This window comes from Hippocampus comes, unplaced genomic scaffold (genome assembly GCF_001891065.2).
Source record: "Hippocampus comes isolate QL1 unplaced genomic scaffold, H_comes_QL1_v1.1 scaffold91, whole genome shotgun sequence".
In the NCBI taxonomy this organism is placed as follows: domain Eukaryota; kingdom Metazoa; phylum Chordata; class Actinopteri; order Syngnathiformes; family Syngnathidae; genus Hippocampus; species Hippocampus comes.
Genome location: NW_017805034.1, coordinates 104,396 through 116,819, shown reverse-complemented (window position 1 = coordinate 116,819; position 12,424 = coordinate 104,396). Strand labels below are relative to the sequence as shown.

Here is a 12,424-nt window from a genome sequence, read left to right as displayed (position 1 = left end):
GAGGAGGAGGAGGAAAAGGAGGAGAGGCTTCTAGTAAAAGAGGCTGGATGCAATCCGGTCTGACCCTGAGAGAAGAGTGTGGAGAAGGAGCTCTGGGAGGGATCACCGTTACCTCGCCCCCTCCCACCTCTCTCTCGAGCTGCCAGTCTTAATAGGCCAGTTCGAGGATGCCCCGTGACGTCACGTATGGATTGTACATTTAAACGGAAGGCGCAATGGTGGCGTGAGTTGTACGCTGTAAAAAAATGTATTATGGGGGGGGGGATAAAACAGTCGTTTAAATTGGAACAACTTGGAAATATCAATTGGCATTCATGGCGACGATGTTGATTCGCACAGCAAAGCAGGAAAGTCGTTTCCGCCCAAACAAATTGCTGAGCTATTACTTTCACTTGCATGGGGGGGAAAGATACAAGAGACGGTGTTGTCAACTCTGATTTTGTTGTTGTTATTGGTGTTGTGAAATGCAGGAAAGCCAGTTTTCAAAACTGCAAATATTTTGTTGAAAAGCCCAACGTAAAATGTTGACGTTTTTTTCCCTTGAAATGTTGAGTTCACGTAACTTTTTTTTTTTAATCGTAACCCCAAAACGAAACTGCAGTGCAGTCAGTGGTGGGATAGTAACACTTTGTTACTATACTTAAATATATTTTCTCAGTGCCTGTACAGTACGTTAAAATAGTTTTGTGTTGACGTTTTACCATTTAAAAACGGACACCTGTACTTTCTATAGGTTGGGAAAGTTCTTTTTCGCTCTCTCAAGGTCGGCGGTGACAAGGAAAGTTTAACACTGATTGAAATTTTGATGGATCGATTTGATTTTGGGGACTTGGGACAAGCAGTGAAAGCATTTTCCCCGTTCACGGCCTGATTTAAGAGTCAATTGTTTGCTGTCCGCACCATGATTGGCAGCGAATACATTGTCTTGTCCCATGACTATAAAAACTGTTTTTGGCGTTGAAATGTTCTCCATCTAATCTGGGGGAAAAAAAACCACATGGTGTTTTTGCGGTTGAGTTATCATTTCAGTTTGGTTAATTTCAGTCACGTTTTGCGAGCATATCCGGTGTTTTTATTTTTGTTGCATTTTTTTGTTGTTGTTGTTCAATAGCGCTGCGCAAGTTTAGATTGAAACCATTTCGTATGGTGAAAATCTACTTAAATTTTGTACCTAAGTACAATTCCGATTCTGTATTTTTTTTTTGAACCTTTAGTTCAGTAAAAGTGTCGAATCGATTGTTTTACTTTGAAACGAGTATCCGTGTCAGTATTTTTGGCAACTCTCGTTCCAGATAGACATTTTTCCATTTGAGCTATTTATTACTATTTATAAATCATGCTGTCTCACCTCTTTCCACCCCTCAGCCCCCACATGCAAAACCCACACGCAGCTCATCCCTCTCTTGTGCCCCCCCCCCCCCCACACACACACACACACACGCACACCCTACCTTAAGTGGAGTCAAGTAAAGTCCTTAAAGGTCAAGTCTCAGGGTCAGTTTAGATAAGAGACCCTTTGACATTGAAGTCTTTAAACGTTAAGAGCCAGGTCAGGAAACATCCCCGTTCAAAAAAAAAATATCCTGCTGTCTTCAGTTTTAAAGCTTGGCGCCATGACGTGATCTTCATCTCTGTCGGTGTATGAGGTCACACGCCACCCGCCCTCCCCTGCGCGCCTCCTTTCATTTGCACACGTTCACAGATTCATTCCTTGACCGAATGGCCTGATTGTAACTTTTGACAATGCAGTAGCTTATTAGGGATGAAGTGTTTTTTTTTTTTTTTCTGTTGACTTGATTATTGAGATGAAATGACACCCAGGGTCTGGTTGTGCATTTCTGTCACCAATTCACAAACATTCCGCGATTTCCCCTTGAGAGCTGATCCACTTTTCGTAGCGCGTCTCGATACAGCCCAACTTTTGTCGATTCGATCGGGCAGCCGCAAGGCAAAGTGGGTTTTGTGATGTGTGGCCGTGCATCTGGGCGGGGTCGTGTCATGAAGGACTTGGGGAGGGAAGCTTCAAATTGCTGCAGCCTCTGCTGTCCTTGTGCGCCCTCGCCTGTCCAACAGAAGTAAAGGCCCGAGTGGGTCCTCTCCCCTCCCCCAGCCTGCCTCCCTCCCTCCCTCCCTCCCTCCCTCGCTCCCTGCTTGCTTGCCGAGAAGTGTGGGGAAATTCCTTTGGGTTTTTTTTTCTCCCCCAACTCTTTCATCCGGCCTGTAAAAGATGGAGAGAAAAGGAGCACAATCTCGCTTTCTCCGTTACCCCCTCGAGCCGTTTGGATTGTCGTGATGTTTGAAAAGAAATCATTTTGGAGCACATTTTTGAACATCAACAAGCGCGTTTGAATATCGGAGAATAAAGCGACGCTGCAATTCCGTCCTGATTCAATTCAAATGCACAGTATTGCACAAATGCTAACTAAAGAACCGTTCTAAAATACAGATGCGTTGTACTAAAGTTAAATGCAACTGAACCGTACATTAAAAAAAAAGTGGAATGCATTTTTCAGTCATGCACATTCCACTTAAATGTGTGTGTGTGGGGGGGGAAGCTTGAAAAATGATTCAATGAAAATGTAAAAAATGTTTTCAAAACAACGGTTGAAATGCAAATCTATTGTGCTTAATTAAATGAAATACAACTCAACAGTATTTCAAATGCACTCCATATTGGATTTTTTCCCCCCTAGTAACTTTTCAAGCACTGTAACACTTTATATTGTCCACAGTTTGAACATTGAATTCGGTGATTCTGTAATGCATCGTCGTAAAGCTTCAGGGTTGCGTAAGTGTCCTATTAAAAAAAAAAATCTTTGTATTAAGAATGTTGGTTCAGTTGTGCGCATACATGAGACAGGAGCTTGTCTGCATTCGGTATCAAACATTTTGGTCGATGGCTGTCGTTGTCTCTTAGCAACAAAAACTCTCTTGGATGATTTCTTTGTTGTTTTGTGCTACCTGATGTTATGCAACCGGGCTTGGCCAGGGCAGATGGAATCTTGTGACCCTTTCCGAGATAACGCGTTTGAGAGGCTTTTGCGCAACCGTCATGGCCTTGGTTGCTTTACAGTAGTGTCACTTATATTGTGTGTGTTTTAGATAGGGAAGGACAGCGGAAGGGGCTTGGAGACTTTGCGGTGTGTGTGTGTGGGGGGGGGTCTTAAAAAGATGAAGACATACACAGGTGGAAGGGATGTGTTTCAGTCCAAAAAGTTTAGTTTGGCAAATAGCATCTTGACTTTTTTTTTTAAGTCGTACGTGGATGACGACAAACAGAGGACGTTGATTTTGAGCGATTGTGATCGTATCGGGAGAAAAACAAGACACTGGTGAAATGTTGGATTGTGAACGAGGGAGCATTGACGATGATTTGGAGAAAGCAAGATCATCCCTATCCGTGAATTTAACGTTGTGCAAGAAATCCGTCGAAACTGCATCATCGTTTGGCAGACCCGATGGTTCAAAAAAAAAAAAAAAAGATTGCTGTAATCTAAAAAAAAAAAATCGACACACACACATAAGATATGGGTGTATTTTTTTAACTAATTTGATGATGTAGATTTATTTTTTGTAAGTCAATTCATAACTTTAGCGTAGCTGCCGAAACGAGACGTTTTGATTGCATAAACTGTCGAGCCAACAAGCTCGTTGCTAACTAAACATGTAACCTGTAATGTGATTTTCTTCTTCGCACGTTCCAAACATGCATAGGCGATATTGACAGTAAAAATATATACTTTTGTTTTGTACTGCAGTACCTATCAGACCATTTCTTACTAATAGTAAATAAGTTGACTCAGTGCTTCTACTTTTAACAATCTTCACGCCCCCTCCAAAAAAAATATTAAATAAAAATAAAAATTGGGTTAACTCAAAACTTCAAGGCAACAAACCAATAAAATTTCGCTTTCGGCATTGGACGAAATATTTTGTTTTGCTGTTGTGAATATTACCTTTCCCGGATTTCACAACAAAGAAATAACCGTTTACGGAGCTAATTGTTCCTTGTATTGTCCATCTTCTTAGATATAAGAAACAAACAATTCGGCAAATTCTTGGGTCCAAACAGCTTGCTTGCTTGCTTGCTTTGCTGTGCCAATTGATATTGTTTCCTTAAATATCAATAATTTAGATTTTAAAATGTGTCTAACTTGAATTACGTCATTGTTTTCACCCCCCGCCCCCAAATACAAGTTGCGTTTTTACACTGTTGTCACACACGAGTATCTGTATTTTTTACTTAAGTCGACCTAAGTAAGTACTTTTGCCACCGCTGCCATTAAAATTGGGCCATTCTTTGTGACATAGAGCAGAACTCTACTCGTGACTTCTTCTTTGCAGGGGGAAGTTCAAGGAAGGGGGTGGGGGGTGCTAATGCACCCCTCACTTTTATGAGGCAGCAGGCAGCCCAACTTGAACTTGACCATGGAGTCTATGCAGTACTCGCGTAACCCAATCCACGGATAGACCAGAATTTTGGGGAACACAATTACGCACATGTTTTGATGCACTTTTAGGAGAAAAGCTTCGTAAATTGGACGGAAATCAAACAATTTTGTTGCCCCTCCCGTTTCTCTCATTCTCTCCGTCGCTTCAGTTTGGCCTTGAAAGAAGATGACGCATGCAGACGTAACTCGCTGACCTTGGAGCCAAACTCGTCCGGGTGACTACAGCTGGAAACCTTTGTCTCATCCCTGCAAACACTTTTACTGTACCTGGGCGGTACTCCAACGTTGGGCATGCGTTGAGCTCAAAAAGTGGCGCTGGGGTCATGGCATAAAGTGGGCCAACATCAGCAGCAGGGTAACACTCCAGGTGCAAAGCCGGAGTGTTTCACCAGAGATCGGCTTCGTCAGACTGGCATCACTTGAGAAACATGTTTACAAGTCTCTGCTTGCAAACAGTTTCTCGTTTTAGAGCCTTGCCGCCATTGCGTTCAATCTCTGCCCTATATTGTACTTTTTAAAAAAAAATTTAAACGGTTATGTGAAGAACAAGAATATAACGAAACGCGTGTGTGTGCGTGCGTGCGTGCGTGCGTGTGTGTGTGTGTGTGTGTGTGTGTGGACAGGGGTCATTCATTGCACGTGATGGGAGCGGCTTCATATCCAAAAGTAATGACGTCATAACGGCAAAACAAATACGCCACGAATCAATTACCGAGCGCCAAACAATCGTGTGGGGCACACCAAAAACAAACGTGCTTAAAAAAAAAACGCAAGATTTTGCTGGTCGACAATCAAAGATCAAACTTATGAAGGGTCGAAAAATGTAATGTGTCACAAACATGAACGTTTATATCCCTAAATGTTGTCACTGAAAGTCGCTCTTTATTGACATCCGAGTCCTCGATCTTGAACCGAACTCACCCGGTTGCATGCAAGGCCCACTTGTCTTTTGTCCGCCTGCTTTATAATTCTGTTTTGATAAGATTACATTAAATTCTGGGGGGGTGGGGTATGTTTTATTACGGGGAAGAAAGGGTTATATTGTTGAGTTTGTGATACTTATTCATCATATGTAGCCGACTACCGCGCATTTTCAGAATACAAACCACCCAGTTCCCACCAGAGACTATATCATAGATTATGGATCAGGGCCCCAAGCTTCTTTTAAATGTACTGTGGGGCCAGACTGATTTGATTTGAAAACTGAGATTCCATTTTAGCATATTATATACATCTGAGGGTTTTGTGCGATTGTACAGCGTGGAAATACGGTCCGTGAAAGCACATCCGATGCAAGATGCAAAGCAAGCCTGAAATGATCGCATGTGGTTTGGAACGTTCACCACCCCCCCAAAATTGATATATTATTTTAACATTATCTGTCGACTCAATAGACGTCCTCAACATTTTCTTTGATTATATGTTAAAGCGTTATGCAGTTCACGGCATTTTGAGACATTTCCCACGTGTCGAGTCCTAATAAATGTGGCTTTCTTAGTTTTGCTTTGGGTGTAAATCAGACGCCATTCCCAATACAGTTCCAATGTAACTACTGTGCAGCCTCGTGTCCCCCGTCTGTGTTGTTTTGAAGTGGACCCTGGATGTAGAAGAGCGGCAACGGAAAATTGCCACGACAGTGGTAGCCACGCTCGATCTCATTTCTGTAGAATGAATTGAAATAGTGGAAGTCAGAGTTTAATTTGGGTGCTTGTGTTTGGCGGGTGCCTGTTTGTGTTTGTGTGCGCGCCCCCCTGCTGGAAACTTGCATGTGCTCATTGGGAGGAGGTCTTGTGTCTGGACCGGCCGCACCTTACCGAGGGCGCCTTGCTGACAGCACGATTTGAACTTGCATGCAACTGGTAAACTGTAAGAAAATGCCCAAATCTTACCTCCGTGCAACAAGTTGGGCCTATAATTTCTACTGTCCCTCAGTCATTCGGTTTGTTTTTTTTTCCCCCTCCCTCGAGTTTCCTGGTGACGTCAAGACCCGTTCAGACGGCCCAAATCATATATTTGCTGAAGCGACGAATCCAGAAAGGTTTATACTGTATCTTGCAATCACACTGCCTGTTATGCATCGAGCCAATTTACTCATCTGGGATGAGGTCTATTGCAGGAACCAAATGTATTTCATCTGATGCATTTGTCTATATTTTACTTGTGCAACGTGAGCTAAATCATTCCAACCCCCTAAAATAAATATCTTTTTTTAATTCCATAATAGACTTAAGATTTTTTTTCATCTACAGCACGAGCCTTTGTTTCCCTGTAGAATTTTAACCCTAAAAATGAGCACAGTTAGAATGTGTAATATGAAATAATTCTTCAGACGATAACAGTGTTTTTGAATAAAAAAAAGAGAGTTTCTAAAACGCTGACAAAATTATCCACATTTTACACTTGAATATCGAATCGAATCAAGCTCTCGTAAAGTGAACAAAAAAGTGTAACTTTATTACTTGCCGTTCTAGTTTTTCAAAAGGGGAAAGGGCATGACGAATTTTAATATAACGCCAAAAACAAAACAAAACAAAAAACCCGATTTGGAGCATGCAGGTTCGTAAGGATCCAATAGCATCATATTTGTAGAGAAATATACTGAAAATGGTTCTAATATCTTTAAATGTGATTATTTTTGCACTGGTTTTATGAACGATACTATTTATTTTTTTCAAATGGAGATTACTGTCTATCAATACGCAGCAACCTACAGGGCTCCGTGAACTTTCCGTGTACTTGCTAGTGATTAAATACAGTGCCTTACATTAAAGGTTACGACAGCATTTACAAAACAAAGCCAAGAAAGAGCTCAGGTTCGAGTTAAAAAGTCAAACAAGATGAGCGAAAGCGTCAGAACCAACAGACCAAGAGCCATCGGTTGTAAACACACCAGACACACATTGAAGCGACGCGTTTACCCCTTTCCCTTCTTTCCCACCATTGTCACACGTATTTGCCAACAAAACACCCCCGAAAAGATCTCCAAATCATATAAACGAAACAAATTTCTTTGGATTCGACTGCAGAGTCTCCGGAAAAAAAAAAAGGTGCGCTTGATTCAAACGTCGCCGAGAGACATTGGAACGAGTAGTTGAGAATGAGCGAAGGTGCAGAAAACAAAATGATAGTAAAAGTTAATGTCCTTCAATAGCTTTCATTAGGACAGGAATTCTCACCCTTCTTCCGTTCTTTTCAAGCAACTCAGACGCTCCCTTCAAAGCCCTCAATGGCCCTCAAGCCGGACGGCGAGACAGCAACTTTCAACTTGACCTTGGCCTCCAGTGGCGTCCACCTCCCTCCCGTAATTAGCCCGAGTCACAATAGCCCCCCCTTAAGATAATAATCGGGCGCAATTTACACGTTGATGGCGTCTGAAAGCTTCATTTTTTTTCTGTCCCCTTGTCGATTTCAAGGACGTCCATGTTGAGGAAAATACGCACCAAACGTAAACATGAGCAACATTTTATAAAGGCTTCTTTGCTACATCGCTACACTTTGCTAGCCGCCGCAGATCGTTCGTGTCATTCTCCCCTTATGAATTTAATTTTGAAATACATATTTCAAGGTGTTTTGAAACGCAGCTTGCGTTTAAAATGGTGATTAGGAGCCGTGCACTTTGCTTCTTCCGGTTGCTCATGCATATAGGGAAGGAATGCATGGCGATTGTGCACGCATGTTTAAACTGGAGCTTAATGGGGCATGATTTGGAATTGACTTTATACCCCAACCTATCAACTCAATGCTGTTTTGTGCCATAGCCTCGATTAAAAATAATGTCCCCTTTTTTTTGTATGTTTTGTTCATTCAGATTGCGTATGGGGTGAATACGTGGCATATGGGCATGGATCCTGCCGTTAATATGTGCGTAATCGACCATGTTATCTCCCCTTGAGTGTACTTTGTGCACCATTAAAGCAGACGTTTTGAAGCAGATCTCCCATTGAAGAAAATATGATGTTGAGTCGTCTGCTTGGTTCTTGAGTTATTTCAGACGTTAGGCTGCAACAAAATTTGGCGCAAAATATTCGCTCCGTGGCTGCCTCGGATCAATTTACGTCTTCGCATATTCCTCCATTTAATTATGCCAAGTGGGGATGTTTACCGTCCCTCCTTTCGCAGACTCGGTCACGTGTCACCTTGTCGACCAATGATAACGCGACGTCAGGCGCTCCGGCTGCGCGTCACCGTTTTACGCTCTGGGAACCAGGATGGATCTTTTTTCACTCCGTGGGCTTTTTCGAAAAGAGCCAGAAGCTTCAATGTTGGACGGCGTGCTATGACAACGTCACTGCTGCTCCGTCCTCCTCGCTGCTGGCTCGACCCGTCGGTGATGTTCCTCTACGACAACGGCGGCGGTTCTGATGAAGTGAGCAAGAACATGGAGGGTTTCGCGGGTGGTAACTTCGCGGCGAACCAGTGCAGGAATCTGATGGCGCACCCGGCCTCCCTGGCACCGAGCACGGCGTACCCGTCCGGCGACGTGCCCGCAACCGGGGTGGGCGAGCCGGCGAAGCAATGCAGCCCTTGCTCGGCCTCGCAGAATTCCTCCAGCGCCTCCCTGCCTTACAGCTACTTCGGCAGCGGCTACTACCCGTGCAGAATGTCGCACCACGGCGGAATCAAGTCTTGCGGGGCTCAGCCCCCCTCCGCCTACGGGGAGAAATACATGGACACGTCGGCCCCTGGGGACGACTTCACCTCCCGGGCTAAGGAATTCGCCTTCTACCCCACGTATCCGTCAGGTCCCTACCAACCTGTGCCTAGTTACCTGGATGTACCCGTGGTGCCCACTCTCGGTGCGCCTTCGGAGGCCAGACATGAGCCATTATTGCCCGTGGAGAGCTACCAGCCGTGGAGCTTGGCCGCCAACGGCTGGAACAGTCAAGTTTACTGCGGCAAGGAGCAACCTCAGTCGGGACACATGTGGAAGTCCCCCCTTTCAGGTAAGCAACCTTGAATCTGCATTTTTTTCTTTCTTTGGACCTTTTTGGGGTCTTATCTAGGCAAACTACCATGTTACAGCTAATGAACATACTGATCTTTATTTATTTATTTATCCTTTTTTTTTTTACACGCAACCCTTAAAGCTGCTCGGCTAAAAATAATCCAATTTTGTTCAATTTGACCCAATTTGGGGTTGTTTTGTCAAAATAGACCCATTTTTATGGGGTTGTTTTGCACGAGGGAGTTGGGTCGGTCCAATTTTTGAACCAAAAAGGGGGTTGTTTTTCACCCATTGGTTTTAAGCGGGTATTTACTGCGATCAAAGTTCATTTTGCACTCTTTAATTCGTCACGGTTTTTGTATAATAATATTTGTTGTTATCTATGGGAAAGCCACTCATTTTTTTTTCCCTACACAAATTGCTCCGTTGTGCACGTTGCACTTGTTGACGCTCTCTCGTCCCCGCAGACGCTGCGTCCCACGCAGGCGGCGACCCCGGCTCGTACAGGCGTGGGAGGAAGAAGCGCGTCCCGTACACCAAGGTGCAACTGAAGGAACTGGAGCGGGAATACGCTGCCAATAAATTTATCACGAAGGACAAACGGAGAAGGATATCTGCCCAGACCAACCTGTCCGAACGGCAGGTTACAATTTGGTTTCAGAACAGACGCGTTAAGGAGAAGAAGGTTGTCAACAAATTGAAACCAATCACCTAAGTTGCCCCCCCACCACCACCATCACCTTCCTCCACGTATACACACACACAAAGATTCACACGCAATGGACTGATTTGGAACAGCCATAATTTGTCGGTTGATGACGTCCTGGAGCTTTTTGGAGCAAAAGCAAAAAATAAAACAAAACAGCTGCTTCTTTGTTGTCCAACGAGGAGAAAAAAAATAAACACTGAACTGCCGTATTTGTGACGTTTTTTTTTTTTTTTTTTGCTCACTCTCGTAGAATGGTGCACAACGAGCTTCCACCTTTTTATCTGCAACTTTTAACGAGAGTGATAAATGCGAAGATCCGTGGGGAAACGACGGTATTTCGGATTTGGACCTTGGGAATGTTAAATATTAATCTCCCTAATGGCTTTTTCCTTTTTTTTTTTTTAAATGTTATTTTATTGATCTTACCCACATGTTTAGCTTGTCGTGCTTGTTGGAACGCGTGTCCTCGTTCATGGTGCAATTCTCGAATGCTCAGATAATCTTCCGGGATATGTGTTGATGTCGTGCATTTATCTTTCATAATGTGTGACTTTCCATGTGGTTGTATATAAAGAAAATTCTAGCATGACGTCAAGTTTGTGTGTGTCCGTGCCAATAAACTGTGTATTTGGTTAATATGCATCACAAATTGTTGAAAACAGACTATTTAATATCTAGAACTATATAGTTATTTAAAATGCTTTTTTTGGGGGTCTTTTTCCCCCCACGAATGTTTATTTTCTGGCTTTTACTGCATTATTTTAATTTACTGGTCAACAATTTCCTCGCAACTTCACCTTGAACGTGTCTTGAGTATTAGTTTGGAATTGCTCACATCGTATTAAAATACTTATAAGGAAAATAAATATGTGAAGTAAACAGATTTCCATGAAAGATGAAGAGGCAAACAGCGGATTTGTGCTGAAATGTAGATAAACGCTGCCATCTAGCGGCCATTTTGTGACTAGCATGATTGAAATCATTGCAACGGCATCACCTTTCGATTACATATCTCGCGTTGCTGATCATAATGCACTATTTTATGTATTATTGACGATAGTATAAAATGTATTGAGGATGTAGGAATGTATAGTAAAAATTTGAATTAATAATAATAATCAAACTCGCATGCTCCACTTGTTAACTGTATAAAAAATTTCCAGTGCACATTGGAAGTCTTACAGGGTTTTTATTCCTCTCCTTATTGTGCTCAATTCAAGTCAAATTTATTCATTGTCATGCAAATTGCTGTTGGACATATTTTTATAATTTTCAGCAATATTTAGCGAAAAGAAGCTATTTTAATTTCTGTGGTTTTTTTTTTCCAGAAATTATATAAGATTCAGCTTTTGGTGTATTTTTTTGTTTTGTTCTTTTAAACGTATATATAATTTCCGCCCTTGCATCCACTCGTTCCTAACGTCTCAAAAATAATTTGTCGTTCGTGGTTCTTCTTCTGCAACGATTGTCATGTGTTCAAAAACTAAAATATATTGTGCCTGTAAAATGTGGATCGGGTTTTTAAAATGGACGTGTTTTATTTTAATTTAATTCGGCGGAAGGGCCTTTACAAAAGTCGAAACGTCACTTATCGAGCGCTCGCGTCGAAATGCATTCATCGATGTTTTGAGTGAGTGACTAAGTGCAGTTGCACGTGAACAAGCAGCATTAGCTATCTCATCGCGCAAGTTTGCTTTGGCTTCATCAACCCGTGAGTCAGTGTGACTGTGAGTCAAATGACAGCGTAACTCCCCTGACAAGCTCACTCACATTTGGTGATGCAACCGTGGCTCATTTTTTGTTTCATAATCGCCTCGCCTTAATCAAAAACTGCTCACAATTATCATGGAATGCCTCTTAGGGATTTACAGATTGCTGCATGGTAACATTTTTTCAAAATTGATGATTCGATTCATTTGGCGACAACGAATTAAGATTGTTTTGGAACGAGTATTGTAGGTTTATTTACTTTTTAAAAATGTTAGAACGTTATACGCGTGCATGTCCCAATATATGTAATCGGTCAGCGTTGTTTCTAAAATCGAGGTCCAGTCATAGGCAAATAAAACAAATGGATAGATAAACCGAAAAAATCTCCGTGTGTGTGTGTGTGTGTGTGTGTGTGTGTGTGTGTGTGTGTTTTGTTTTTCTGGAGTTTTTTTACGCCGATTTAGCCACATATGTGCTATAAACCTTGTACAGTGGAGTAAACTTGAGGTCGTGTGTTTTTTTTTGTTTTTTTGTTTTTGTGGGGGGACTACTTTACGACGTATGTGTGTATATATGTTTGGTTGGATCCGACGTCATTTTTTCGATTTC

At 42.4% G+C, this 12,424-nt stretch overlaps 1 protein-coding gene across 1 annotated transcript; it reads left to right on the top strand.

Moving 5' to 3' along the window:
* The first annotated feature begins 8,578 nt into the window (after positions 1-8,578).
* Positions 8,579-10,741, top strand: LOC109511993 (homeobox protein Hox-A13a). Its single transcript, XM_019863431.1, has 2 exons — positions 8,579-9,394; positions 9,864-10,741. The coding sequence occupies exons 1-2, from the start codon at positions 8,599-8,601 to the stop codon at positions 10,109-10,111; spliced, it is 1,044 nt and encodes a 347-aa protein (XP_019718990.1). The 5' UTR covers positions 8,579-8,598; the 3' UTR covers positions 10,112-10,741.
* The last annotated feature ends 1,683 nt before the right edge of the window (positions 10,742-12,424 follow it).